The sequence below is a fragment of the Nannobrachium achirus genome, assembly GCF_963921795.1.
Source record: "Nannobrachium achirus genome assembly, chromosome: 12".
Taxonomy (NCBI): Eukaryota; Metazoa; Chordata; class Actinopteri; order Myctophiformes; family Myctophidae; genus Nannobrachium; species Nannobrachium achirus.
Genome location: NC_137832.1, coordinates 34,641,986 through 34,669,793, shown reverse-complemented (window position 1 = coordinate 34,669,793; position 27,808 = coordinate 34,641,986). Strand labels below are relative to the sequence as shown.

The 27,808-nt window shown below is 40.7% G+C and overlaps 1 protein-coding gene across 1 annotated transcript in view; it reads left to right on the top strand.

Annotated features, from left to right (window-relative positions):
- coro1ca (coronin, actin binding protein, 1Ca) overlaps nt 1-27,808 on the top strand; it is a 62,386-nt gene continuing 34,578 nt past the window's right edge. The window contains exons 1-2 of the mRNA XM_080738986.1: nt 1-123; nt 24,445-24,644. Of these exons, the coding sequence (XP_080595112.1) occupies nt 24,447-24,644 (198 nt within the window). The 5' untranslated portion in view covers nt 1-123; nt 24,445-24,446. The remainder of the gene's footprint in view (nt 124-24,444; nt 24,645-27,808) is intronic.

The window sequence follows — 27,808 nt, the reverse complement described above, 5'->3', positions numbered from 1 at the left end:
GAGACACACAACCGACTTGTCAGCAGCAGCGGCTCCAGCAGGGTGGAATTGGATAAACGTTGGGCTGTGCTCTCTGTTATATCACTCAATTTTTCAGGAATATTTTTATTTTCACCCGGGAAGGTATGTTTCAATCATATATAATCAGAATTGGCGGGTCGTGTTTCTTCCCGAATTGGTGTTTTCTTTTTGTGTTGCTGCCGCGAGCTTATCTGCTGTGGCCATCAAGACAGGAAAGTGCATGCGCTAGCTAAACGAACTGGACTGGTCCATAGAATGTGAATTGGGTTTGCAGCTAGCGTTAGCCGACGTTAGGTAGCCTACACGTCCAAGAATGAATGCACACCCATCTTTGTGAAGCAAAGGTAATCAGACAGTGTTTTGACCTGTGTCGCCTTGTGTTGTTGGTAAGTTTTCCATGGTAGTCTCTTCAGTAAACGTCCAGTGAGTCGCTCGCTCGTGCAGGGTGGGGTGGGGTAGCTAACGCTATTACGGAAGCATAACTTATCAACGATAGATCCATAGAGGCGGGGATACAGGAGGTGCAGGCAGTGCAACCGCACCCAGGCCCGTGGCAATGGGATCTATTAATGGGAGCCCCTCCAGCGATGAATAGTGGGCGCCACGACATAGTTTTGAAAACGTGCTAAAGAACACTGGATCTCAAAGTGGAGTCCGTGGACCCCCAGGGGTCCTTGAGGGAGTTCTAGGGAGTGTACACATGGAACTATGGACCTGGTTCCATCTGTACACTCTCGAGTTAAATTACCGTAACCTTGATTTTACAATAGAAATTGGGGTCCCAGAGATAGAAATGCCATTAAATGGGGGTCCGTAGCCTAATGAATGTCAAACTGGGGGTCCTTGAAATTAAAATGTTTAAGAATCACTGCTAGAGCTGTAAAAATCTTCTCTTATGGGGGTCCCTGGCATGTTTTTTTTCTTCAAATGGGGGTCCTTGACATGAAAAAGTTTAAGAACCACTGATGTAGTCAGAAGTAAGACATCCCTTGCCATGCTGGGGAAGTGTGCTTAAAATATACACAGCTTTAAGATTAGCTCCACGATACAGGATTGGTTTAAAAAAGTGACCTACTAATGCAATGAATGACATAATATGGGGTTATGGTTGGTGTGGGTGAGGAGTGAGGACTAAAGGAAGAATGGTGTGGACTGACAGACATGCTTGCAACTGGGGCCATCATGACCCAGCTGCATGGTTCCTGTGTGTATCTGTCATGGTCTTTCACATTCCGCTTGTTTAGCCATAACACGTGGGAAAGCATAGTCACAATAACCCAGAATTTCGTTGTGATAGGTTTCTTTATAGGTTGGTTACAGATAAGTATTATTTATAATATAGTATATATACTCTCATAACTGTGCTCTTGTACTTGTTTATGGGTGGTACTTACTTATAATGTATATAGAGTTTAGTTGCATTATGTTCAACATAATGCAACTAAGCTCTATATACATAATATGTTGAACTTGAAACCATACTGCTTTAGTCAGTCTATTCTGAGATGTCTACCGAACCATGAGATGGACAAACTGGATAAGGAAATGTGTAAAGGAGTGAAGGAGAGCTCTCCCTGAACCACACCAGTTGTGTCCTCAGCCTGATTATAGGGTGAATATGTGTTGAGTGTGCCTTATATTGAACATTATTATTAATATTTGTTTTGATTTCCCATTATTTATTTTATGGATCTGGTTGCCTATCAAGATGTTCATTAAATAATTGGTTAAATTTGCCCTGTAATTCCCTACTTGGCTCTAGTTTGCAATCACAATTATCATATTCTTGGAGAGCAATATTTCAAAAATGTATTGGATCGGATCCATAAACGCTTGCAAATACTCCAGGGTGATGAACATGGTGTCTATGTTGGTGATGAACCAAATAGTCCTGTCATTATTCCATCATTGTGGCTGATGTGTTCACATAATGACAATAAGTCAGTTTGAGTTGTAATGATGACCATGGTTGGTGTACCAAAAGGGTGTAAACTACTACAACTATCTTACTCATTGCACTTGTGTAATTGACTTGGGGCTTCTGGGAGTTCCCTGGTTGATTTTTATAATTCTTGTGGAGGTGTGGAGCAGGTGAAGGCTGACTGATTGATGAGTGAGTGACTGAAGGGTTTTATGTCAACATTCAGTTCCATGTTTGGTCTTGCTGTCCACTTTAGGCACATCAACCTCTGAGGGCCCTTTATGTTGCAATACACAAAGTATTTAGAAGTGGGTAGTCTGCGTTCCCCTGTCTGTTCTAAGAGAGGAAGTGGGTCAGGAAACACAGGGAAATGAAGCATGAGATGTGAGGAAGTGTTGGTTAGGGGCAGACTTATTTTTTTATTTAACCAGCAGGGCAAGACAGTGATGTGCTGTGGAGAGAGATGTTGTGCTTTTTAAGATGAAAACGTTTAGAAGTCTGACTTCACTTCCAAGGCAAGCAGCTACACGTATGTTGACCCCCATTTACCATGTGACCATAGCCATAAAATACTTTGTGTGGTATTTTCAAGAAGTTGCCTGTCCTTTAAATTGTGTTATTTTGGCTGTAGTTCTCTTCATTCAGGTTCATGTCACTCTGTCTCTGATTTAGTCTTTCTGCTGAAAATCACTATTTTGAGGAATCTTGGCTGATCAGAAAATGTATTTGGAATTTTACACTTTGTAGAATAGATCTCATGTTTTACCAGATCTCAGTCCGTTCACATGTTTGACATTCCTCAGTTTGTGTCAGGTCCTGTCTGTGTGAGAGCAGATGTTATCAGTCCTCACGCTCAAGTATTCTTGAAATATTTCAGAATGTAAAGACTTAACTCCATTTGACTAATTTCATTGCAGTATTTATTTTCTAATAATGCATGAGGAGGGCAGGTGGGAAGATACCTGCGCAGAACGACATTCTTTATTTTTACCTGCCTAGTGAGTGTTGAAAGCTGCAGTACATGCAAAGGTTAATCACACTCATAAGTCATCACTCTCTAACAGTCAGTTACTGTGGAACACATGTACACACACATTACAAAACAAACATGGGAAGTTAACAATTCAAATAAATCTCAACAATCAGCACAGCAGCACATAGAGTACTGTGATTGTTGCGAGACAGTGGCCTCACCCTTCGTACCGTACCTTACAGTCATAAAAAATGTATTGTTTCCATGAAATATGGTTTTTATCCCCAATAGCCATGTTTTGTTTTATTTTCGTAGCCCATTTCGTTGGGCATTGGCAATGAGGACCTTTTTTGTTATTTCATAAGGAATTCAAGTGCCTTTCTCCATTTTGCCCATTCTGCTTTTAGAGTGTTATAATGCTCTGTAACACAAAACGTCCAGCAGATGCACAGGCTAATAGTAATTCTTCCATTCATTCTTACACCCACATGACAACATCTGGTGAAATGGGGCAGTGGCTGGGAGGACTATTCATTGGGGGAGGGGAAACTGGCTGAACAGGAAGAGGACGGAGCAGGCTCAGCCCGTCATATATGGAAGTACTATAAGTACAGTATTTTTTGTCTCACTGACTGTGATAAAGTTAAATTCTTTCGCATGCTATCCGACTAATATTATTAGTCAGGTTATTTCTTTTTCTTTTTTAAAAAAGATTTATGTTCAATTTTGATTTTATCATTAGATAAATGATTTTGTAATTGATAAGCAATGTGAGGAGTCCCCCACTTTCAATATGTAAAAAAAAAGCACTTCTAAAAAGTTTAAGTAGCTTTATAGGATTTCTCAAGTAACCTAGTCTCTTTCAGAACTTGAAATTAAGCTGGATAATAACCAGCTTATTAGGTGACAGCCTCCCTTTTTAGAGACAGTCAACCTTTTTAGAGACAGTCAAAATCCTTGTTTTTAAATGTTCCTGTTTCGGTATCTGAAAATCAGTGCAATCTCATCATTTGACTGTTGCAGCTATTGACATTTTAGTAAATGTCAGTTTTAATTGGCCTAGATATGGCAGATGGTTCTGTTTGTTTTGACTAATAATGATTAGCAAGTGGATATTTGTCCCATTAATTATTAGAAGCATCCCATGGGACACCCATGCAAATTAAACATGCATACTACATTGTGCTTCCGTTGTATTTTACAATGAGTAGAGTATGGACCACATGGTTGCTCTGGGGCAGAGAGGGGTGAAAAAGCAGCACCTTAATTCATTGTTGCAAAAAGTGCTGGAATGTAGCTGGAATCTGATTACAATGGTGGTCCATGGACTTGGATACAGGAAGGGGATTTAGGTGGCGTCTCATGCGTTCTTGGTGACAAAAGGCAAAAGGCTCCCAGTGTATGTAGAGCACTGAGGCGACAGCATTGGGGGTGAGAACCATGGGGCAATATGGGCAGCAGACTGTGGGAAAAGAGAGTGGTTGTGTCTATGTAGTAAAGATTGTATTTAGTGTTACTGTATATAGTGTTAGAATATATTTGTGTAACAACTATAGCTTTCTGCTGTTTCCTATATTTGTTTAATATATATAAAAAAACACGCAATCTACTTTTCGGGCCTGGTCCTAGTTGAATATTACAATAACTGTGGTACACAATTTGAAATCACAAGGCAAATGACAAAGTGTCTCACACTGCCAAGGTCTTAATTTCTGGTCATGATTTCTGGTCATGATGGTCATATTCTGTAGTCTCTGCATACAGCTTCAGTGTTTCATCCTTTGATGATGAAAAAGAAAATACTCCTCATGGTTAATTCCTCTGAAGTACCAGTAAAAATGTTAGTTGGACATGTTTTATATAAAAAGTCTACATTGCTTATAGGCCTACTTTTGAGCTTTATTGACAATGTTGTGTTTTTGTTTTGATTTTTTTTTTATATATATGTTTTTGGCTTTTTATGCCTTTATTGATGGGACAGTAGACTGACAGGAAATGGGGAGAGACACGCGGCAAAGGTTGGTCGGAATCGGGAATCAAACCAGCGACACACTGTCAGGCTACACTGAGCCTATGTGGTATGCACCTGGACCAGTAGGCCAGCGGGCGCCCCGATGGTTGTTTTTGACTAATGCCTAGTACTGGTTAGAAATATTGCCCATAGGTATTGACACAATTGGACAGACTGCTTTCAGAAACCCTGAGTGAAAATTAGAGATGTTACCGATCAATCGGCAATGGATCGGATCGGGCCGATCAAAGCGTGATCGGCGATAATCGGTGGTTTAGATCAAAAGGTAAATTCACCGATCCGATCCGATCGGTGCATCCGATCAACCAGCCGTTCAGTATGCCCACTTGAGGCCATTTTGGGGTATTGATTTCCACAGTGCTGAAGGAATAATTAGTTACTGCTATGATAATAAATACATAGTAATGCTGGTAAATAACTATAAGGCAAATATATAAATGAATTTATGAGTGAATTAATTAATTAAAGTTAAAACATTAACATTTAGAAAATATAAATAATATATAAATAATAACTTGATCGGATCGGTGAATCGGTATCGGGTGATCAAACTTTTGTGATCGGTGCTCGGTGATCGGTTCCAAAAAACCTGATCGGACCATCCCTAGTGAAAATCTGTATGCTTTACTTTACCTGAATTTAATATCTAACACTAACCCGTCCCTAACCCTTCTTATTATAACACACCTCACTCACTAAGATGTGTACTATAGTGTACTGTGACATTGTGCTGTACAGTGTAGAACACCAGATGGATCTTTTATTTTTTATTTTTTCCTGCTCCCCAACAACCAGATATGAATATCAAGGAGATAGAGTAGCATGAACAATCAATTTGGACTGACAGTGACATTGTTCACTTGGAAGGAATCAACAAGCTTAAATCCATCCCAGATAAGCCTATATCATAACACAAGGACGTAATATGCTATGAGTATTTCAATCCATGATGCTGTTGGCAGGTTTGCAGTTGTAATCTCTGTACCTGGATGTTGGAGCTTGGCTGTTGGCTCTTCTGCTGACTGCTATTTTCTGTATCTAGATTTTAGATTGATCAGTAGAGCCACTTTCAGACATGTGCATTGCACTGCTGTATTATGGAGACAACAAGCAGTGCACACTTGATTGTATATTGAGATATATTGCATTTGATCCTCGCATCTCCCTCAGGCTGTGCCTGTATTATATTGACTTGGGAGTAGCTAATGTGTGCATCTACTACCCAGACCCAGACCCCGCCCCTCACCTGACCTGAAGTATTTACCTTAAAGGAGTAGTTGACCCAAAAATGACTTTTCTATCAATTACACACCCCATGAAGCCTTGAATTTTAGTTTTTGTTGTTTTTGTCACATTCCGAAGCCAATAATTCGATGACCAGGTCTTCAGTCGGTAGGAGATTATTGGACCAGGAATGCGAGTATGCGAGAAAAACAGAAATATCTCCTTTTAAAGTGTGAACGCATTCAAAGCGGACATTCTCCTGTTGCCTGATACATGTGTGAACGACCAACACTGTGTCCCAAGTCCCAACCTGATTCCCCAGACATTTTCCATACCTGAAATTGGCTTAGGTCAGTTGTCGCTACTTGTGTTTGTGAATGTAGGCCCATTTCCTCATTGCTATTGTATTTTACTGTCAGCCCTGTGGCTCATTCTCAGGGTGTGGCAGTAGTATCTCTGTTGCAGCCCTCTCAATGACAAACCAGTTGGAGTACAAATAGCCATTGACAGAACGGGGTGGCCAAAGCCTTAATTAGAATGCATGAACGTCAGTCACCATGTATGGCAGGGACAACATTCATTGCTTTAGTCACCAAAAAAGGGTGCTGGAATCCTCAGATGTTTATGTTTGAGTGTACTGTACATGCACTGCTGTGAAACTCACACAGATTCATAGCCTAATGCATAGCAGTAGCATACACATAACTTGCAAACTGTACTGGCTGTATAATGTTGTTGAGAACTTGAGATTATACACCTCTCCAGGAAATATATGAGATCGAGTTTTATACACTATATTATATTTTCAGTTACACATGCGTTTGGAATTATATTCTAGAGTATTATCTTTAGGTCTGGAAAAAAAAGGAGTGTATTTTCTCATCAAAATTAAATGCCAAACCCCAAACATTAACATAGGCTAAGTTCAATAGTAAATTATGCAATTTATTTTTGCTTGAAATATTTTAGATTTATGAAAGTATTCGTATTGGAAACTTTCTAATGTAATATGTCTCACAGACTCACATGAAATCATGGGTTGTGATTGTGGGCCTAAAGGTGGGTTGACTGGATGAGTATTGCTATTTAATAAGAACTATGTTGACCTCTAGAGATGGACCAAATAATTATTTATTCTTTTCAGTGACAGCACACGATTTAAGATTAGCTACGACGTTGATCTTCTTGTGCGATGATCATTATTTATTATGACTAAGTCTTAATGAATGAGTACTTGTGGATATGGGTGACTGATCTAGCCTTGGAGGCCATCAGTGATTCATCACTGTTGTGTTGAGACACCATCTCAGCACAGGCAATAGAAGAAGGCAATCAGGGCAGATATTAGCCTTCTCTCTCTCCCTCTCCCTCTGTGTTCTGTTCCTGTATTTCATTCAAGGCATAACAATTCATCTTGGTTTAATAGAAGGCAGCCGTTTGCCTCCCTGATTAGTTAAGATAGAGTTGAGAAGAAAAGGCTGCAAGATCTTACTCCCTGTGTGCCAAAAGTCAAGGCTGAGTGACCTCGATTCCTTCCCTTATCACTTCACACACAGTGTGCCCATTCCCTCTGGGCAGCCTTATTGATTATGTTGTCAGATTGTCTAATGTATATAACACCAATGGCACATGGCAGGGTTGCAATAATATAGCTGCTTCTGAGATAAGTGTGACCTGGTAATATCACATGACATGATGGAACAAGAGATCTCTTGGCCTCTGTATGTTCAAGTTTTTGCCAGACTACTGTAACTACTGAAAGACACAACAATAAACTTACCATGAATGCCACCCTACAGAGTTTTGCTGTCAGAGCTGTAGATCATATCTTAATGTCTGTATGGAGGGAGTTGTGGATTGCAGAGTAGGATGTTAAGCCGTCGCAAACCACGCCACATCACTGTGATTTTTACATCACTTGACAACATGGCAGGCGTGCCAACAGAAAAGTCTTACGGCTCAGTGATGTTGAAACGCTGCGCATTGCCTGTGTCTGACACATATAATTAAGCATTCAACTCATCATCCATGGGACGCATCCTAATACCTTGTTAATGAACAACAAAATCTGTGTTGAAACAATCTTAGAAAACTTGAGAAACGTCAATGTAAAAAAAAAAATACATTTGCAGCGGACATTGCCATTTTGTGCATACACAGACAGGGGGGAGCACTTTTCTATCGGTCACGGGCATCATAGTGACCTGTAGAAAAGTGCTGCACCAAGTGACTTAATTATGCAATCGCAGAAATCGCAGATTCCTCGTTATAATTCACAACATAGCAGGGTTTCCTACAGGAAAATACGTACCCTTGGGGGGAGCATGTGGGGGTCATGAACGTGCACGGCTGTACGCTCACTGGGGCTGCACGATATGGACCAAAGTACATGCCATTGTGGAAGCCTATATCTTTCTGATTTTAGCCTCTCCCTCAGCGGTGCGCCAAGGCTAAATTGGTCTGGCGGAATTCCAGCATAGTGTTTGTCAGTGTTAGAATTGCATAATAGATTTTTTTTTTTACTTTTGATAATGATCCTCTCAGCCTGTACATAGCCTACCATACACAATAGAATACCGTACTGTCTGCTAGTTACACTAAGTTGACTGTTACAGTCAGGGATTTCATGGAGGCCATGAAGGCCATGGCCGCTGTTGCCCCTCAGTTTGGCCTTGTACCCCTCAAACCAATGGCATGACTTGAGGCCACAGTGGCCTTAATGCCCCAGCTGACTGTACCACTTTCTCCTCTGTCTCTTTCTGGTCAATATGTAGACAGCCGACACCGGTGTCTCTTTCTTCTCATGCAGACACCAGTATTTTTTTGTTGAGATTATGAAATCTAAACTCTCCCGAGTCCCCATCTTTAAACCAATCCAGTGACTTCGATTGGTACAGGGCTGAGCATGGATCAGATTGTAATAACACCATTTCTCTTTCACTGTAGATTAGGTTATCATCCTTAACCCTTAAATTCAACCAGTTCCGGCTAAGTGGCCTGAAATGTGTGGCCCCTAAAATGACAAATTTCCAGGTCTGGTTACAGTACTACTTTTCTATATTCCTTTACGGATTCTTACTCTTCATGTTCTAATTTATAGATATTCTTCTTGGATTCAATTTCGATTTTGGGATTGTATTTGTTAAATTGTCTGATCAACTGAACATACATGAATATAACCTTAATTATTACAATAGGATATCAAAGACAAGCTAAACACACTTCTCAAGAACACACATTTCATTGGCTAACAGCCGAACACAAGGTGTAATTATCTCTAGAGTTCCTGTCCTCACAGTCAGTCCTGCTGGCTATGAATGGGCGGGTATGGCCTCCTCCATTCAGTCCATAGATCTGACCAGTGGGTCTTTCTGCCTACTGCTCCAGTGACCAATGACCCAGATTAGTGTGGCTGCTGTCACTGCTTGCCCCCAGGATGTGTCTGCCTGTCTGACATGACAGTGGCCCGCAGAGTGGTGGCATTTCCTTATTATTGCACGACAGTCTCCATGACTTTGCTGGCTGGGTGAATCGATATATTGTGAACTTCGTTTTGATTCAATACTATCAATGCTCGATACGGAAAAGGTAATATTGACTGAGTATTATTTTGTAAATTACTGTACTTCAAAGTTGAACACATGATTTAATTGTTCTTGCGTTTCTGTCAGTGGCAGGGCTTCTTCCTTGGTAGACAACGACAAGGAAGAAGCAGAGACAAAAGAGGACACGTCATATCTGTCATTTGGTGATGGTTTGGTTACATGTAAAATGATACCGAGGCAAACAACCATAGACTGTAAGACTTTAGTGAAAGATCTTGTGGTGATGACAGGCTTTTTCGTGACAGGGACCCACACCAGTGATGTTACTAGGTTTTCAATGTAATGGGTGCCGGGACCCACAGGTGGTCATTCAAATGGGTCCCAGAAAAGTCCTCAATACAATGTTTTCGAGCGCTGTGAGCGGCTATTTTCAAAATGTTTGCCTATTTCTTATATTTATTTTACAATTTGGCTAATGTTTGAACTTAGAACTAGGATTTCTAAATACACTAGGCTACAGACACCCATTTAATTATATTTATATCACTGGGACCCCAATTTATATTAAATGTTAAAATACTAGAGTACAAATGGAACAGGTCCATTTGGTTCCATTTGTTCACCGAGTTACAGACCCATAAAGTTCTATTTGGTTCCTAACTATCATTTATCTGGGGACCCCCTGGAACTCCCTCAAGGACCCAGGATCCCACTTTGAGAACCACTAGTGAAAATAGTTTTTAGCTGTTCCAGGTTTAACTGATAATAAATCTTTACAGTGTTTATCTTACACAATACATTAAAAAACGAATTAAACTATCTAAACTAATATAGCAACTTAAGTAGAAGAAGTAAATTATTTTATAATGGACTCCAATGGAGGCGCATCCCCGGGACCCCAGGACCATGACATGAATGAGTCCCTGGGCGACTTGAATGAGTTTTTGATGCGGGATGCGCACGTAATGACATCACTGCCACACACAATATTTGTGTTGTTCAAATGTTTCAAAAACATTTATAACAATTCACATTTGTTCATGCTATATGAAATAATTTAGCTTGGGACCCCCTGGAACCCCCTGGGGGTTCCCAGACCCCAATTTGAGAACCACTGGTTTGGTCCCACAACGTATTTAAGCCTCACTGAGCACTATGTCAAAGATTGGGAGCTTGGAAATGTTTGCTTGCAGTCAGACAAGCTATGCACTTGAAGGTCATATAGGCGAGACGGTTGCTTAAAGATACCTTAAAGTAATATTTTGGGTGAACTATCCCTTTATAGAATAAAAGTAATATTTTGGGTGAACTATCCCTTTAAGGTTTAAAGGGATAGTTCACCCAAAATATTACTTTTATTCTATCGATTACAGACCCCATGAAGACTTGAATTCAGGATATTTCTTTTGTTTTTGTTGCATTCCTAAGCCAGTAATTTGCTGATCAACATCCATATCCATATGGAAACACAAAGGAGACTCTTTGTGTCTCCATAGGAAACCACTGTTGGTAGTGTACGACAATAGTTTAAATTAAAGTCACATAATAATATATACTCTATATCACACACCGGACCCAGCCCTTTGACTGTCTCAATCCAGCCCACCAAGATGCATTCCTAATGTGTACCTATATGTTTTATGTTTATAATGTAACAGTGAAACAGTCATCCTTGAGTCCATATTTATAGCATAATGCAATGTGTTTTATCAGTGACCTATGGAGTGGTGCATATCCGATTAGATAAGATACTTGTATAAATATAGGCTCACTTAAGTTGATGCAGCATTGAAGTGGATTGTTTTATGCAAGTAATCTTTTTATTGTAAAAGGCCAGAGTATTTTTTATGCCTGGTGCAGCAAGAGTGGGCTGAGGCATTCCGGTGAAACACATTTTATGTTCAGACAAGAGTGTATGCTGTTGTTACCCATGTTAATATAAAGCATACTTGTTCTGTTTTACCTTCTTAAATGTAGGTGTAGCTTATCATTAATATTTTTCTGCAAATGTGGTCAATATTGTAGAAGAAGCAGTTTTTGTTTAGTATTTTTTCCACAATGAAGTATAGGTTTTGTCAGTACTGTTGCTGCAGTTCTGATGATGTCATTGTGCAACAGCCTGTTCCTTTGTAATGAATGTGTTATTTTTAGCTTAGTTTTGTATACTAGTCCTGTGCCCGGGGGTGTGTGATGAGGGATTGAATGTAGGAGTCTCAGAAGTAATGTTGGAGAACCCAGACCTGGTGCCCGTTGGGCACAATAGTCACGATCGTTGTATCCGTCTGTCTGGCTGGCACTCTTTTATGCCCAATTGCCCATATATGGTGTTCCATGTCTGTGATGTCATCTCCAAATGAGGGCACTGTAGTGATGTCAGTCAGTGATGTCAGTTGGGCTTTGTTGATGTCATTTGAGCATTGTTCAGTATCAGTGATGTCAGCATGTGGACAGACATTCGCTAAATTAATAGTTAGATTGCCACCACAAATTACTCTATGCAGATAGAAATAAAAGTGCCATTGAAATTTGTTAAAAAGAGTTTGGAAAGGAAATTGGCCAATTGATCGGTGGCCAATTGATTTTTGTTATTTATTTTGCCCGCTTAGTTAAGAGGCATCTGTAGTGCACAGAAGTGGTTATTTTGGTTTTTGAAAACCCTCATCCTATTTCTTTCCAAGATGTATAGCATTATTTTAACAAGACAGGCAGTTCTTCATGATGCAAGCGTACAGAAGTGAGCCGTGAGTCATATGGAGCAAGTGTCTATATAAACTTTACATAAAACTTTAATACATTTGGAAACCCTGTTTATTTCACTTTTTTAAATGGTTCCCCATTTGTAGGGAACATGCATTTGTGGGTTGAGCAGCGCAGCTGAGTATGCGCCCCTTGAAAAATGGGACAAATCTTCTCTGCCAATGCCCAATCACTCACACTTCTTTCATCTCTCTCTTGCGTGTTGATTTGTGCCAGTGAAATCTGCTCCTTGTTGTTACCGGGTCAGCTCCATGGAGTTATAATCAGTGTATGGACGGTCCCACCCCCACCTATTCATGTCATTGAAGTTCAGTACACTCTACTTTGAGCACCAAGCATGCACACTATGATGATAGAAGGATGCGCAGTAGCGTTTTAAATGTGGACGACTTGCAATTAGGGATGGGATGATGTGAAGATTTCAGATCAGTATTATTGTGACAAAAGAAATCGCGATTTAGTATATTCGCGATAATCAAAATCCATTATCCGGGGACGGAACATTTGCCAAAAAATAGCAGATCTAAAAGCTCACACCACGTTGTGTTGCAACGCGGTGTGAGCTTGTAGATCGGCTATTTTTTGGCAAAGGCAAATTTTGATAGAGTGTGAAAAGAAGACTGTATCAACTATCAAGTACGTATATTATATAGTACCTTTTACCAATTCTGGAGGGTTTAAGACAGTGATACCGCATATGCAGCTTGGCAAAAGATGAATTGATCCCAGTGCATGACGGAGGACGATATCACCATAAATTAAATCTCCACAAGCTTTCTGGGGGCTTGGTCAGCTCAGAGTAATTCCCTTCTCTGATCTGTTCTTTTTGCATAGTTTTCCATTATTTATGTTTGATGTGCAGAACTATATTGCAGCCACCATCTGCTGTAAAACATGTACTGTATGTTGTAATACAAACAAATTCAGCAGAATTGCCTACAGACTGCCTATGATGACATTCAGGATAAATTACTGGAGTTGCTGTTAGATTGCGTCAAAGGAGTTCCAAGGTGGATATGGCACAACAATGTCGTCAAAATAATCTGCACGTGTGCACTGATGGCATCCCACTTCCCCCAATGAGATGATTATTGTTGGCAATTGTTTAATAATTGGGTCATCAATCAGCATTACAAATACCATGGCTGCGACAGCTCTATTAGTATCTCCAGTAGAGCCAGGGACAGCAAGCCATGACAGTGACAACACCATTATCCTTGATGATAAAGGGAAAGTTTTGAGAAAGTTATTATTTTCCACAAATTGTTTTTTGTCGTGGAATTAATATACAGATTCATAATAGTTTAATATTAATTACAGTTCTTAAACCTGACTATTATTGTTAGTATTTTCAGGGACAGTTATGTTGTTTAGTTATTTTAATAAACACCAGTATTTTCAGGTGATCGGAAATCAAAAGTAATCAAATAAAATTCAAACAATAGCCAACCTCCTAGTGACATACCGAATATATACCAGTAAGACTCCCTAATCGGGAGATAAGCGACCGTAGGTCACATGTACACACAAAGAGGGCTGTAACTGCCATTGGTTCCTAGTTGTGTGGGCAATGTGTAGACATACTGTGTACCGATGTGCGTGATTTTAGGGCAAAATCTGTAGGAGCAGTGTCCAAAAATGTGTTTTGCAAGAATCGGCCTCATGGTGGCGCTAGAAGAGGGCCATGTGAGAAATGAGGGGTGGGGTCTCCGCGTTGCCTTGGCGGACGAATAGGTACCGGCCCCGGCTCTCCCGGACGCTCCTAGCCCGAGTTACGGCATTTTATGTGAGCTGCAGTGGAGGGGGTCCTCCACTGGGGGCGCCACCACTTTGGCATCCGTTCTGGAGCACCAGGAGTCGGTGGTCCCCGGGAATTCCCCGTGAGCAGCCATGTTGGAGTGGTCATTTGGTCATTTTTGCACATTTGGTCTTTTTTTACATCTGGGGGTCCCCCAGGGACCTGGGGGTCCCTGGAGCTCTGGGGGTCCTTGGAGGTTGTAGTTTGGCAGCCAAGGAGCGTGTGTGCAAAATTTGGCATGGATCGGGGCAACGGTTGCGGAGATATGAGCAGGGCAATAGTGTGACGTGTGAGGTGTGACAGACAGACGGACAGACTGACTGACTGACGGACTGACGGACTGACTCACTAGCTCTTAACGGCACCAATAGTGAAGATCCAACAACAGTAAAGTAATGGCGGGAGTGTCCTCCTCCTGACAAGCAATGTCAGGCTACTGCAATGAATGACACCCACTGGCCAAGCTTCACTGTTGCACAACCAGCAGCACACCCCACCCAAGTCACTTATGTATCCTTCTATAGTTGTAAAAGCGCTACCCTCCCTCTATAAATGGGTAATATATAATGCCTCTAATTTAGCTTCTATGAAGAAGGAACACTGCATTGACTTGAACACTTTGTATAAGCGAGGGTGTTCTTTGCGAAAAGGACAATATTTGTACAAAGTTGCATTGAATTGGTGTGTTACTTTAACCTTATGTAGCCTATATAATAAAGTCTTTTTAGTCTTGTGAGGTGAGAGAGTGCATACTGCATTGTTTGGAATTAGTTGAATGTTTCCCCTAGTTTATACAATATTCTTTAAGACATAGAGATGTGAAATAATCTTTTTTTGTTGCATGTCTGTGTTGTGTGCATGTCTGTGTTGGTGCATGCATCACAGATTTGCATGCATGTGCTAGTCAGGTCTGCGGTCTACTGGTTGAGAAACACTGCTGGTCTGACTGGATGTTTTCCTCCTGCCCCAGTCACAGTAATGCGAGACACCCGTGTGGACACGGTCAGAGAGCGAGAGAGGCAGACCAAACCTATACAGCAGAAAGGATCACTGACAGCCAAGATGATAGCTGAAGATATTATGCCTTGATATGTATGGTGTTGTCGAGAGGAAAGGCTTCCGTGAGCCTTGTTTTGTGACAAGCAGCGCATTTTGCCCTCTTATCTCTCAACTGCGCAGCAAATAAATAAATAAATAAAAAATAATAATTGGCCAAAGAAATAATAATAAAAAAGTCGTTCGACACATCGATTTTTGCCTTCGACACGTCGTCTCACGATGAGTCGTTTAACATGCCTAATTAAAGTATGTGTAAATTGAAACCAAATTCTTTGGATGTTGTTCTTTAGTACTGCCAACGTGAACGATGACGTATTTTAATTTAGCCCAGTAAGCCCACTCTTAAAGGCACTCTTTAAAACATCTGTCCATTCTCAGTGTCTCATTTTTAGACACTGAGAAAGAGTTAAAATGTGTCTTCTAAACTGCAATATACTGTACATAAATAATTAAATGTAGGTTAGCAGTAATATTTCACCTTTCCACTTATTGTGTAATTTCCCCAAGATCCTCCTTGATGTGGGTCTTCAGTGGAACATGAACCTATTTTTGCAGCCTGTTTGCTGTACAAACACTTGTAGCATCCAGTATGATTTGACCTCTCTCTAGGCAGAAGGCACACAGACCAAACATGTATACTTGTGATGATCAAGCCATTGATTGATTTTCGTACACCTGGTTGCTTATTTCTCTCGCAAAGTCTGGCAACACGGACTTTCATACCGTAGTGAAAACGATGTATTTTATGGCTATGCCAGCATTTCTGCTCATGTGAAAACACCCAAAAAACAAAACTCCTGGCAAGTTGAAAATGATTATGCTAATTATTTTGCAGGAAAAATTCAGGAACTGTAGTGAAAACATGCCTTTAGTGATGTGTCAAGCCTTTGCCACAAGTTTGGCTTGAATCAATGATCTCCTCATCAGTGAGAGTTTGTATAGTCTTGGGGTGAAAATTGCCATAATTTCTGTTTAATCAAAACATTTTGTAGAGGTAGAAGTCAATCCAGTTGTCCTTGCAAAGCCATAATATATTACAACTGCAGGTACAATATCAGTACGTAACAGAACTGGCCCAGGTTTGTTCTCTGTCATTGATTAGCTTTAATAGCAACATATGACAATAATACATCTGTAGTGCTGTGTATGGTGTGTGCCTGGTAAACTGTGTGCAGGCCCAAATTGACCTCAAGAATGCAGATAGTTCTGTTGAGGCTAGCTACACTATTGTGTTAAAAATGGTGCACAAAGACAATGCCCTCCTCACATACAATTTTATTGCAAAATTAATAGCCAATAGCAATCCTATCCATTCCAGACTATATGGTAACAAGACAGTTGTTTTCATTTAGCACTAAGACTTAAGTACTAAGAATCCTCGCATGGCAGGGTGACCAATAAAACATTGTTTCTATTGGATGCTGCCCTGTTTATTACTCCATGTAAACGTCTTACTTGTGCTGTTCTCAGTTCCTCTTTTATTTATTTTAATTTTTTGTTTGCCTTTATTGATAGATACAGTAGACTGATGGGAAGAGAGAGAGAAGGGGAGTGTGACGCAGCAAAGGTCATCAGGATCGAGATTCAAACCCTCTCACTTCCTCTTTTGAGCTCCATTATACATGTTAATGACTTAATGTTACATTTTTACTGGCAGTTGATATTGGACATCCAATTATTTTCAGGTTGTTGAGATCAGTACCTACCTTATGAAAAATACTACATTTTTCAGTATTACAAAAAAGTGTTTTGATGTAAATCTGGTCAAAATAAAAAAGCTTAATGACAAATAAGTACTGCTTTCTATTCAATAACAGCTGTGCTACTTGATTTAGTACAGATCCGCAAAGTTTGTGGACAGTAAAACAAAGTCTCACGTACCCCCTCTAGTACACAACATTTGAGAAACACTGGTTTAGATAACAGTTGTTCCAGACTCCTTTGTGATTTCTTGTCTCATTTAACAGCAAATGGACAGTTTCATGTCACGAATATTTATTTAAAAGACTTCGACAACTTCTGATACTCTAAACCTTACAAGGCATAATTTGTGTTGCCGTTCTTTCTTTCTTTTAATGGCCATGCCTTCTAGTTTTGACCAAGTTTTGACCATAACACGTTATGTTTCTTTTTTACATTCCTGTGCTGATATTTTCCTGATGTTGCTAAGCAGCAGCTCTAAGTTAGTAAACATGGCCTGGAGACCTCTTTGCAACTTGGCAGAACCTAGTCGAGTCCGAGGCATGAGTGAGTCATGGCTTGCAACTGACCAACCCCAAATGCATTTTCCTGCAATACAACCTCATTGAGGTGGATCTTCCACAAAGCCATTGATGTTCTTATTGTCATTCTCACTTTTGCTCCTTTTACAAAAAATATATTTTTCAACCTGTCACTCTGTTGCTACAATTGCCCTTTTTTATCCCTCTCATAGTGCAGTCCAATAGGGATCATACATTTTTAAATGTCGTTTTCCTTCTGTTTACTGACATGAATGGCTGGAGAAAGTGTGTTAATTTGCTAGTACTGAAGTTTAACCTTTTCCATGTGAGTTCATGATTTGTAAGATTTGTGAGCATGTCTGTTTGCATCGATGGGTGGCTGTTTTACAGTGCTGGCTTCATTCTGGTGGTATATTTACAACTAAAAGCACTTGAACGTACAGTATTTGTACTTTTTCCACTTCCCAACTTGAAAGTGTGAAATTAACAGTTTGATTGAAGAGTTTATTAGCAGTTTGCATTAGGAAAAAGTTTCATGACAACACAAATCACTTGTACAAGGTCAACTATTAAAAAGGAGATCATTGTAAGCTTTACGGCTTATTTACACAGGAACCACTTTATGTATCTCATATAACATTGAAAGACAGACGGATAGAACATAGTACTTTACATAGGATAACATCAATTACAAAAGCAGAAAAAGGGGAGAAAGGGGGGGGGGGTGGAAACATGGGGGCTTAGTCTATTTACAAGTCTCGAGTAGCAGCCGCCTGAAGTTGACTTTTCATACCAATTCTGAAGGCTAGAGATTTGCTCTCCTTTAAGGCTTGCGGAAGGGCGTTCCACATGTTGGTGGTATATCTGGAGAACGAACTTTTATAGTGTTAAATCTAAGGTTCAACATGATTAGTGGAGCTGCCTCTGGTGTTGTGATCGTGGACATCCTTGACCTTTAGGAAGTAGTTTGTCAGGTACATGGGTATCTTGGAGGTGTTGTGTATCTTGTACACCAGGCCCATTGCAAGATGCTGTACTGACTGTCAGCTACTTTGAGTCACCCCACACTTTCGTGGTGATGAGCGGTAAGGTGGGCATGACATGAAAAGTGACATGAAAGCAGCATAAAACTAGAAGTAGTGCTCTTCCGAGCACAGGTCTCCACCAGGCCACACAAATTGGCCTGTTATAGCGCCACCATGAGGCTGATTTAAGAAATGTGGGGCAGAGGTTCTGAATTAGCATCCAGGGAGTGTGTGTGCTAAGTTTGGCAGCGATCGGGCCAACGGCACCGGAGATTAGCTGGTAACAACCAGGCCACACAAATCGGCCTGTTATAGCGCCACCATGAGGCTGATTTGAAGAATTTGGGGCAGAGGTTCTAGATTGGCATCCAGGGAGTGTGTGTGCTCAGTTTGGCAGCGATCGGGCCAACGGTGACTGAGATTAGCTGCTCACAAACTGCGAGGACGCACGGACGCACGCACGCACGGACGGACGCACGGACGGACGGACGGACGGACGGACGGAGGGGAAAACATACTCTCCCTCAGCCTTCGGCTGGTGGAGACAATTAGGCTTTCCAAAGGGAGACACAAGGTTTGGAGAGTGATCTGGAGCAGCAAGGTGCTTTCCTGAGGTTTGCCAAGGGTTCACTAGTTGGATCAGGTCTTGAGCAAGCCAGGAGACAAGGTTTGGTCATCTGAAAATCCAGACATTACCTACAGTAGGTGGTAGACCAATCTGCACACCAGTGTCTGTCATTCCAGTGTTCCATTTTCTCTTGTAAAATATTTGTTAAAGGTACTTTGCGGTTTCAGATATAGGACCAGCCTGTGTAACTAAAAAGCACTTAAATAAGAGGATGATTACTTTGCTTTCTTTGGCCAGATAAGCCTATTGTTGTGTAGTCCTTCATTTCTCTACTCCTCCCTTTCAGGGAACACTATACTCCAGCCAAGAGAGCATATGGTCCCATCTGCAAACAGTAGGAAACTAGTGCTGCTGATTGAACACTTGAAGTGACCCTCATTTAGCCTGTCATAGAACCAAGTGCCTGTCAGACACTCCGTTTAATATTAATACTGTGGCTTGTCTGGCATTTCTGTGGCAAATACTATATTTTCTTTATCAGAATCTGAATTTTATATTTCCATCCCATGTAGGCCTATGCATTGATTTAATCATAGAAAATATATGTAATAATTGTATTTATTTATTTTAAATACTACTAGAAATCTGGTGGCAGAATACTATTATGGCAGATTTAGAGCCTAGAGTTAGTCTTTTACACACCAGAATGAATTGGTTCCATCCCTGATTGGATCTCATGCTGCAGAGGTTGGATGGACTGTTCTTTATGTAGCAGCCAACAGTACCAGTCCCCTAATGTCAGTGGTTCTCAACCTTTTCAGGCTGCGACCCCCAAAATATTCATATTTGAACTGGGGATCCCCACCCTGCACAAGCACTTGGAATTTTAGGAGTTGGCATTACATTTAGTTTGACTCGATCTCTTCCATTGTGAAAATAGCAGATCTACATACTACAACGCCTCACGTTGCGAGGCGTTGTGAGCATGTAGATCGACTATTTTCACGATTTGACCAGTGTTTGACCAGACTGAGGTACTAAAAAGGTCTTTGAAGTCCTTAAATTGACACTTAAGAAATGTGCAGATACCCTATATACACTTATACTGTGTGTTGGTTTGATTACTGTTGAGTGAGAAAACAATGTTAAGATGTAGCTAAACACCCCAAAATAATTTGAGGACCCCTCTGGGGGTCCCGACCCACAGGTTGAGAACCACTGCCCTACGTTACGCACAGGTAACAACGGAACCAGACAAGTTGAGACTATCATTGTTCAAACCATTGACCTGTGTGTGTGTGTGTGTGTGTGTGTGTGTGTGTGTGTGTGTGTGTGTGTGTGTGTGTGTGTGTGTGTGTGTGTGTGTGTGTGTGTGTGTGTGTGTGTGTGTGTGTGTGTGTGTGTGTGTGTGTGTGTGTCCGCTTTTGGCAGGACAATCAGCAGATTGTTCGAATAACTTGGGGCCTTTTCCTTTCTACACAGGCACATGTGTATGGGTTTGGAAATCCTGGGAAAGTGAATAATTAAAAAATGTGTGGTCAAATTGTTCCTTTAACATAGCCTAACTGCCATGACATTTCACATTTTCTTGTCAGAACATTCACACACAGGTTGCATAGATGCTGAATAAACACCCAGTGAGTCTCTCCACTCTAGGCTGACTGTTATCCTTGCACAGCTTGCTACTGTAGTAGGCAGTGAGTGTAGTCAGGGGTGAGATGCCGTGGGCTCGGTTGGGCTCGGCGAGCCCAGACTTATTTAGCTGCACGCGTGCGTGCCTCTCCGCCTCGCGCGCAAGCACGCACACGTCACGAATTTAGAGGGGCACCACTCCACTTCTAAAATATCACACCACTGAATGTAGTAGTGCTTGAGTTCCATATTCTCCATGTGTTACATCAGCATAAGGAATGGTGGTTGCTGGTTTGTTCTCTGTAGTAGTATTCAATTATAGATAACCCACATTAAAATGTTATGGCATAATAGCAACAATTGTTATGTTTCCGGAAATAAGCAGACGAAGGACAAGGCTAATGTAAGACAGTTTAGGAGTTGAAAAGGTCAAGTGAGAAAATGTCGGAGGTTTTTTACTTGGCGTCAGTTGGCCTTCGACAGGGAGGGCAGGATTGTTGATTTAGGTGTGGGTTCACATGCAACTTCCACTGCAGCCCAGCTACCTTTGGTATATCTTACTTTAGTTACTGGTGGACAGTAGGTAAACAGACCTTATGGTTGCTCAACCCTTAAAACAAAGATGTCATTATTGTTTGTTTCCTACTTGTCTTAAATAAATAATGATAATAAACTAGAAAGATGCAATTCTGGGAAATTGCAAGTGTGGTTGCAGTTTTTGCATTTTCCATTTTAAGTCGATGGGGAACACTAACTCACTAATAAATTATCTCAACAACAATGTAGCTCTTAGCAAAATGCAAGCACACGATTCCCGATGTCGAGTGTGTGCCGCCAAAACTGTGTGAGGAGTAGTTCGGCAAACTTTGGGGGTTATTCTATGAATAAAATTGGACAAGTTGGGGTTACTCCACACACACAAAGTGAAACATAGGAGCGGTTTGCACTGTTCAAAAATGAAATCTTCATAATATGTGATTGATATCCCCAGCCCTGGAGTCTGGACAGACACACACATACTGTACCCACACACAGATGCTCTTCTAGGTGGCTTGCCTCCAAGGATCCACTCTGTAACCCGAACAACACTGTGTCATCAAACACTACTGCTAGACTGTAGCCTAGAGAGTGAGACATGCCAAACCTTGGTCTTTTTCAAGACAGATTGAAGTGCAAAAATGTCAGCATGTTCACTTAATATGGCTTTCTGCCCTCTGGCACTAAACTCTCAGAAGGAACACTGGTACGTTCTGAGCAGTTTTCAAGTGACTCACTCGTGAGGATCTTCACACTCATCTGAGCTTACGATCATCCCTATAATGGAAAAACTCACCATGATAAAATTACTGAGTATTATAACAATAAAAGATTAAATCATATGTATCCTCCCATCTGCTGAGCTGTCTTAAGATGATGATGATGATGATGGTGGTGGTAACTGCTTGTCTGTTCAGACCTCTGCTGGAATCTCATTTAATTTATCAAGACACTTTAGCTACACAAAAATTAAACCTAATGAAACAGTGGCTCTGGAAGTAAAGTGGTCTTGTGGGAACCGAAAGCTTCCTGGTTCAATCCCCAGCTCGCCCTGGGCTTGTTTCAATGTACCCTTGAGCAAGACACTTACCCCGAACTGCAGTCGATGATCAGGTTTGTGCCTTGCATGGTTTCCTCCCCTGTCTTTGGTGATTGAATGTGTGTGAATGGGTGAATGTGATGCACATTGTAAAGGACTTTGGACAAAGGCGCTCTATAAATGCGGCATTTACCAGTAGGGATAGTGCCGAACCATAATATCGAGAAAAAGTTAAGGGGACCCATAACCAGTTTTTTTATCATCAAATTATTCACCTCCAAGTCTTGGAGTTGTTATCCTCAAAGATGGTGCAAAATGTGTTAAAGATTCATTTAATGACTAATTTTACAAAGTAACATTGTTGAGAATGCCTGCTACTGAGCCATATCTCTATGAACTTCCTGTTTGGGATCGGATCCATCCGCAGTAGGAAAAACGTGCCATGCATGTATCTCATGCTTGTTCTCTCTGTCTATCTCTTCTGTCTCTTGTATCAGCAACCTGTGTCCTACATCACGTTTGTGAACCATAAAGTGTATCAATAAGGAAGGATTAAATTAGCTTGTCCTAACATGCGTTTTAGATGCGACTGGAACTTGGTTTTATACACTGATCTTAAACTGGACTTTTTTCCTGTAGTCTTTGGAGGTGGTCTGTTATTGTAGGCTGAGTAATGGCTCTTGTAGCTCTTGGAATAGGATTGTTTGCCAAACCTCTCTTGTCTGCCAACAGATTTCTTTTTTTTTTATGTCTGCCTGGCTGAGAATTTCAGCAGAAACGGCAACAAAGTGTTTTTGTTTAGATTGGGAGTGTGCCGTAGCAGGTAGTGGATTCAGTGTCATATTCAGCATCCGGACCCTCTGCACAGTCAAAAGTCTGCACCATTTAACCAATTATAATAGCTTGCAGCTGGTTCAGTTTAGGTTAAAGTTAAGCACGGTTAGTAAGGTTATGCATCAGTCTGGTGGTGTGGTTATGGTTAGGGTAAGGATCTGGGCAGGGATTTCAGAGCGTCTGACAGCTTAATCGAGTTTTCCACTGCCTTCTATGACGCGTAGATAAGATGAGGTGTTTTTTATAGCCAGGATTGGTTACACCGGGCCTGCAAACTTTGGAAGTCGTAGGAGTCAAAATGGAATGTGGAAAATCTTGTACATCTTGATCACCAGTGGCTCCAGAGATGATGGGTACCAATTTGCGTGAGTTTTGAACAAAATTATTAGTAGCAAAAAAAGTGTTGTTTTGCGAAAATCACAAAGTGGCACAAATAACCGTGGCCGTGGGAGTTGAGTTGGAATCATGGGGATTTCTTTTTACTGTACGGTTCAAACAGTTATGGGTCAAAACATGGAGCAGCCTGTTATAGAGTCACTATGAGGCTGATTTGAGAAATCTGGGTTGAGTTTCGTCCTTGGCCTACTGGGAGTGTACATGAACACACGCCAATGGATGGACAGACTCACAGGAGCGAAAACATAATCCTCATCCTTTCCGGCCTGGTGTAGATAATAAAGAATCTATTTGTATGTATGGCTAGCTGTTCAATAAATTCACCATATTTGATCATTACATTCATTACCCATTGTACAACTTCTTGTTCGTGTATCCAGTTGATGCGTGTTGTTGGAGGAGCAAAGCAGTGATAACCACCCCATTCTTGCAACTGAGCCATGTGCTAATTGGTAGCCACATTAGCTCATGTCTGCTGACAGTTGGTGGTCTGTCAGAGAGGAGAGGCAAGGGGAGCGTCTGTTACGACACAAATTTGGAGTCAAAGAGCCTCAAACATCTGGATGGGGAATGTTTAACACAAAAAAGTTCACACATGATCTCAAGCTGTTGTACCAGCTGCAGTGCATACTGTATGTATTGGGATGTTTTGCACCCTAAAGTCTCATAAGTTGTAAACTAATTCCAGTACCCTGTGTGTGTTACTGTTCATGTTTCAGCAGCAACAAATATCTAGTAAAACTAAGTTCATAGTTAAGTTTTAAAGTTGACACAACATACTGAACAGTGCTCTTCATTGATAAAAGGTTAATTTTGTCAACAAACAATGCTGAATTATCCTCTCACCTCTTCTCTGCACAGATATGTTCAGACGAGTTGTACGGGCGAGCAAATTCCGTCATGTCTTTGGCCAGGCGGTAAAGAATGACCAATGCTACGACGATATCCGGGTATCAAGGGTTACATGGGACAGCTCCTTCTGTGCGGTCAACCCCAGATTTGTTGCCCTAATCATTGAAGCCAGTGGGGGTGGAGCTTTCCTCGTTCTTCCTCTTCACAAGGTATGTTTATCTTTTCCAATAAAGGGTTTGATACAGGTTCATAAAATAATTGTTGTTTTTGTCGTTTTGAATGGTTTAGAGCAGTGGTTCTCAAAGTGGATTTCAGGGACTTTGTGGGTTCCTTTATGGGCGTCTAATACTTGACCCATACAAGTCTGTAACTAACAGTATACAAATGGAACCAAATAGGGTTCCATTTGTATGCTGTCTAGAGTTAAGGGGAGACCTTGACATGTAAAGGTTTGAGAATCACTGGTTTAGAGTATATTAGTAAAGTTACAGTACATGGCTGACTTTGGCCTGCTACTGTACATTGTCTACAGTACCTCAGGGCCTCGTAAGGTCCACATACCTTCACATACCTGTGTGGCTTGAAATCCCATCCTGCCACTGATCCAGCACAGACAGCAATTAGTCGCACTATTTACTGCTTTTCCATCCACTGAGAGTTGCACACTCAGCAGGAAATCATACATTGATCAGACATGCTGCAGTACTGATGAAAAACTAGTTATCTTGCTTAAAATATTAATTTACAAAGAGTACATTCTCCATCCATTTTTTAAAGAGTCATGAAACCCAAAATCACTTTTTCTATAAATATATATTAATATATATTATTATATATATGTGTCCCAATCTCACTGAGAGCCAGTCATTGCAATTTTTTTCATTTTCATTCTTTCATTTCATTTGAAAGCTGGGGATCATAGCTACAAAATGATATATTGGTTGTGGAGATTGACCCAACAGTTTTGAAGATATGGCTTATAGAATGATGCCATGCTGAAATAGGACTTTTGAGATATTCAAGTTTTAAATAAATTTCTAACCTGCAATGACCTGACTCCGCCACATGGGGAGCAATCTTCAATTCAATCTTCAATTCAAAGAAGCTTTATTGGCATGAGAACACAAACGTTTACACAGTGGTGGAAAAAGTACCAACATTTTATAATTAAGTAAAAGTATCAATTCTGCAATGTAGAATCACTCTGTTACAAGTAAAAGTCCAGAATTAAAAATGTACTTGAGTAAAAGTACAAAAGTATTGGTATCCAAATGTACTTAACACCTACCCTGCCAAAAAAGACGTTTCTATAATAAAAATGTCTTTTTAACTATGGACCTCCCTGCCAGACGTCTTCTGGACGTCTTTTTTAAAAAAATAATAAAAAAAAAAATCTTTTTTTTTTTTTTCAAAAAAAATTTTTGAATTTTTTTTTTTGGACCTCCAACAGTGTACTAGGCATGATCGCGAAATTGCATGTTTAACCCCCATACCAACCACATCTTTCAAACATGGCAGCCATGTTTGTTTACATTTGAAGAAAACATAAGGGCTCCTTTCTCCTGAATGCCTGAACGGATTTCCAAGCGGATTTTTTTGTTTGAAAGCTGTGAAAAGCATGCACATGCATAGTGCTTGATCTGTGCACGAATTTGTGCACCAGCGTGCACACTATTTTTTAACCCTTTGTACCCTTTGGTGGCAATATAAGAGGTCCCACTTTGCATATGGCACTGAAGAAGTTAAAGTACCAAAAGTAAAAGTACAAAATGTTTGAAAATAGCAGATCTACAAGCTCACAACGCGTCGCACCGCAATGCGCTGTGAGCTTGTAGATCGGCTATTTTTAAATAGCCTTGGTATAACATAGGGCTAAAGTGGTTTATGTATGTTTTAAACTTTAGTTATTGCTTTGTAGATTAGCATTATTGGGCTAAATGTAAAGACGCTACGCTGCGCCAACCGTGAATTCAACACAATCTGCTGTTGAGCAGTTTAACCAATTTGCTACGTACGTCTACACAAACGGTCAGATTACAAAGATAAATTGCTTAGTGAAGGCTCACGGATGTCACCATAGGGTACGCTCCAGCAGAATGTCCCGTAATGATCGTATTATTTAACGAGGAGCATTTTAATCCGTTCGGTCGTCGTTTCCTTAAAAAGGTATTAATGTATCTAAGTGCAGTACACCTCGCAACCGATGGGGTCGCATGGCTGAAAAACAACAGAAAATGGCGTCTGATCGGATTAAAATGCTGTTTATTAAACAATACGAAAGATACGGGTAATTCTGCTTGAGCGTACCATACTGTGACATCTGTGAGACTTCAGTAAGCACTAAGCACTTTATCTTTGAAATATGAACGTTTTTGTAGACGTACGTAGCAAATAGGTTTAACTGCTCAACACGAGGTTGAAGTGAATTTATTACGTGCGCAACACCGTTAGCCTGTCGGCTAACTGTGCTAACTGTGCTTTATATAACATCGTCGAGTGTTTGTGTAACTTCAGTCAGATTGAAGGATCATCTGACTCTGATAATGAACCACAATCTATAGGCTACGCTTAACTGCCTCGCGTTGTGAGCTTGTAGAAGAGCAAAAATAGAGTTTGGTCGCCTTTTATACAACAGATGCCTACGTTAGCCTGCTGCTAGCGCTAGCTAACGTTAGCGTTAGCCGTTAGCCAGTCATCAGCCAGTCATCTAGAATAGTCTAATAAGTCAATTTTCCGACGGCGAGTGAACGAGCATTCCATGTGTCCTTCTGATGGATTTTTTTCCTGGCTGTGAATGTTTTTATTGTCCAAAAAGAAAACGCTCTGAACGTTAAAACTAGATAGTTTACGATGACACACTGTTCTAAGTCAAAGCTAAGCTAACTCAGTGAGAAAGGACACTCCTCGCCATCCGGTCCAGGCAGGAAACTGATCATTTTCCCCCCAAAAGTCGAGAAGAAGAACAGTCAACGGCTGAATAATAAATAAATAAATAATAGATTAAATCATTATAACAACGTAACATGGTTCATTTGGAACATACGTGGCACTACATTAACGGGATAAATACTGTGATTTGCAACGCTAGGTAATGGAGCGCCGATATTACCGCATTTGGCTACAAATGGCTAACACAGGGTGGTGAAAACTAGCATGTTAGCTGTATTCTGGGAGGACCAACAGAATTATGTCTCGATCTCTCACATTAATTAAAAAAAGTCTTATTTATATGCAGAGTTAAGCTCTGGCGTTTAAGTGAAATGTAGCCTAGATATTATGAGATGCTGTTGTGGCATTATCTTTTTAGAGAGAAAAAAAAAAAAACGTCATATAGGCTGTAGGGAATAATGACAATTCCCGAGATGACTGGCTC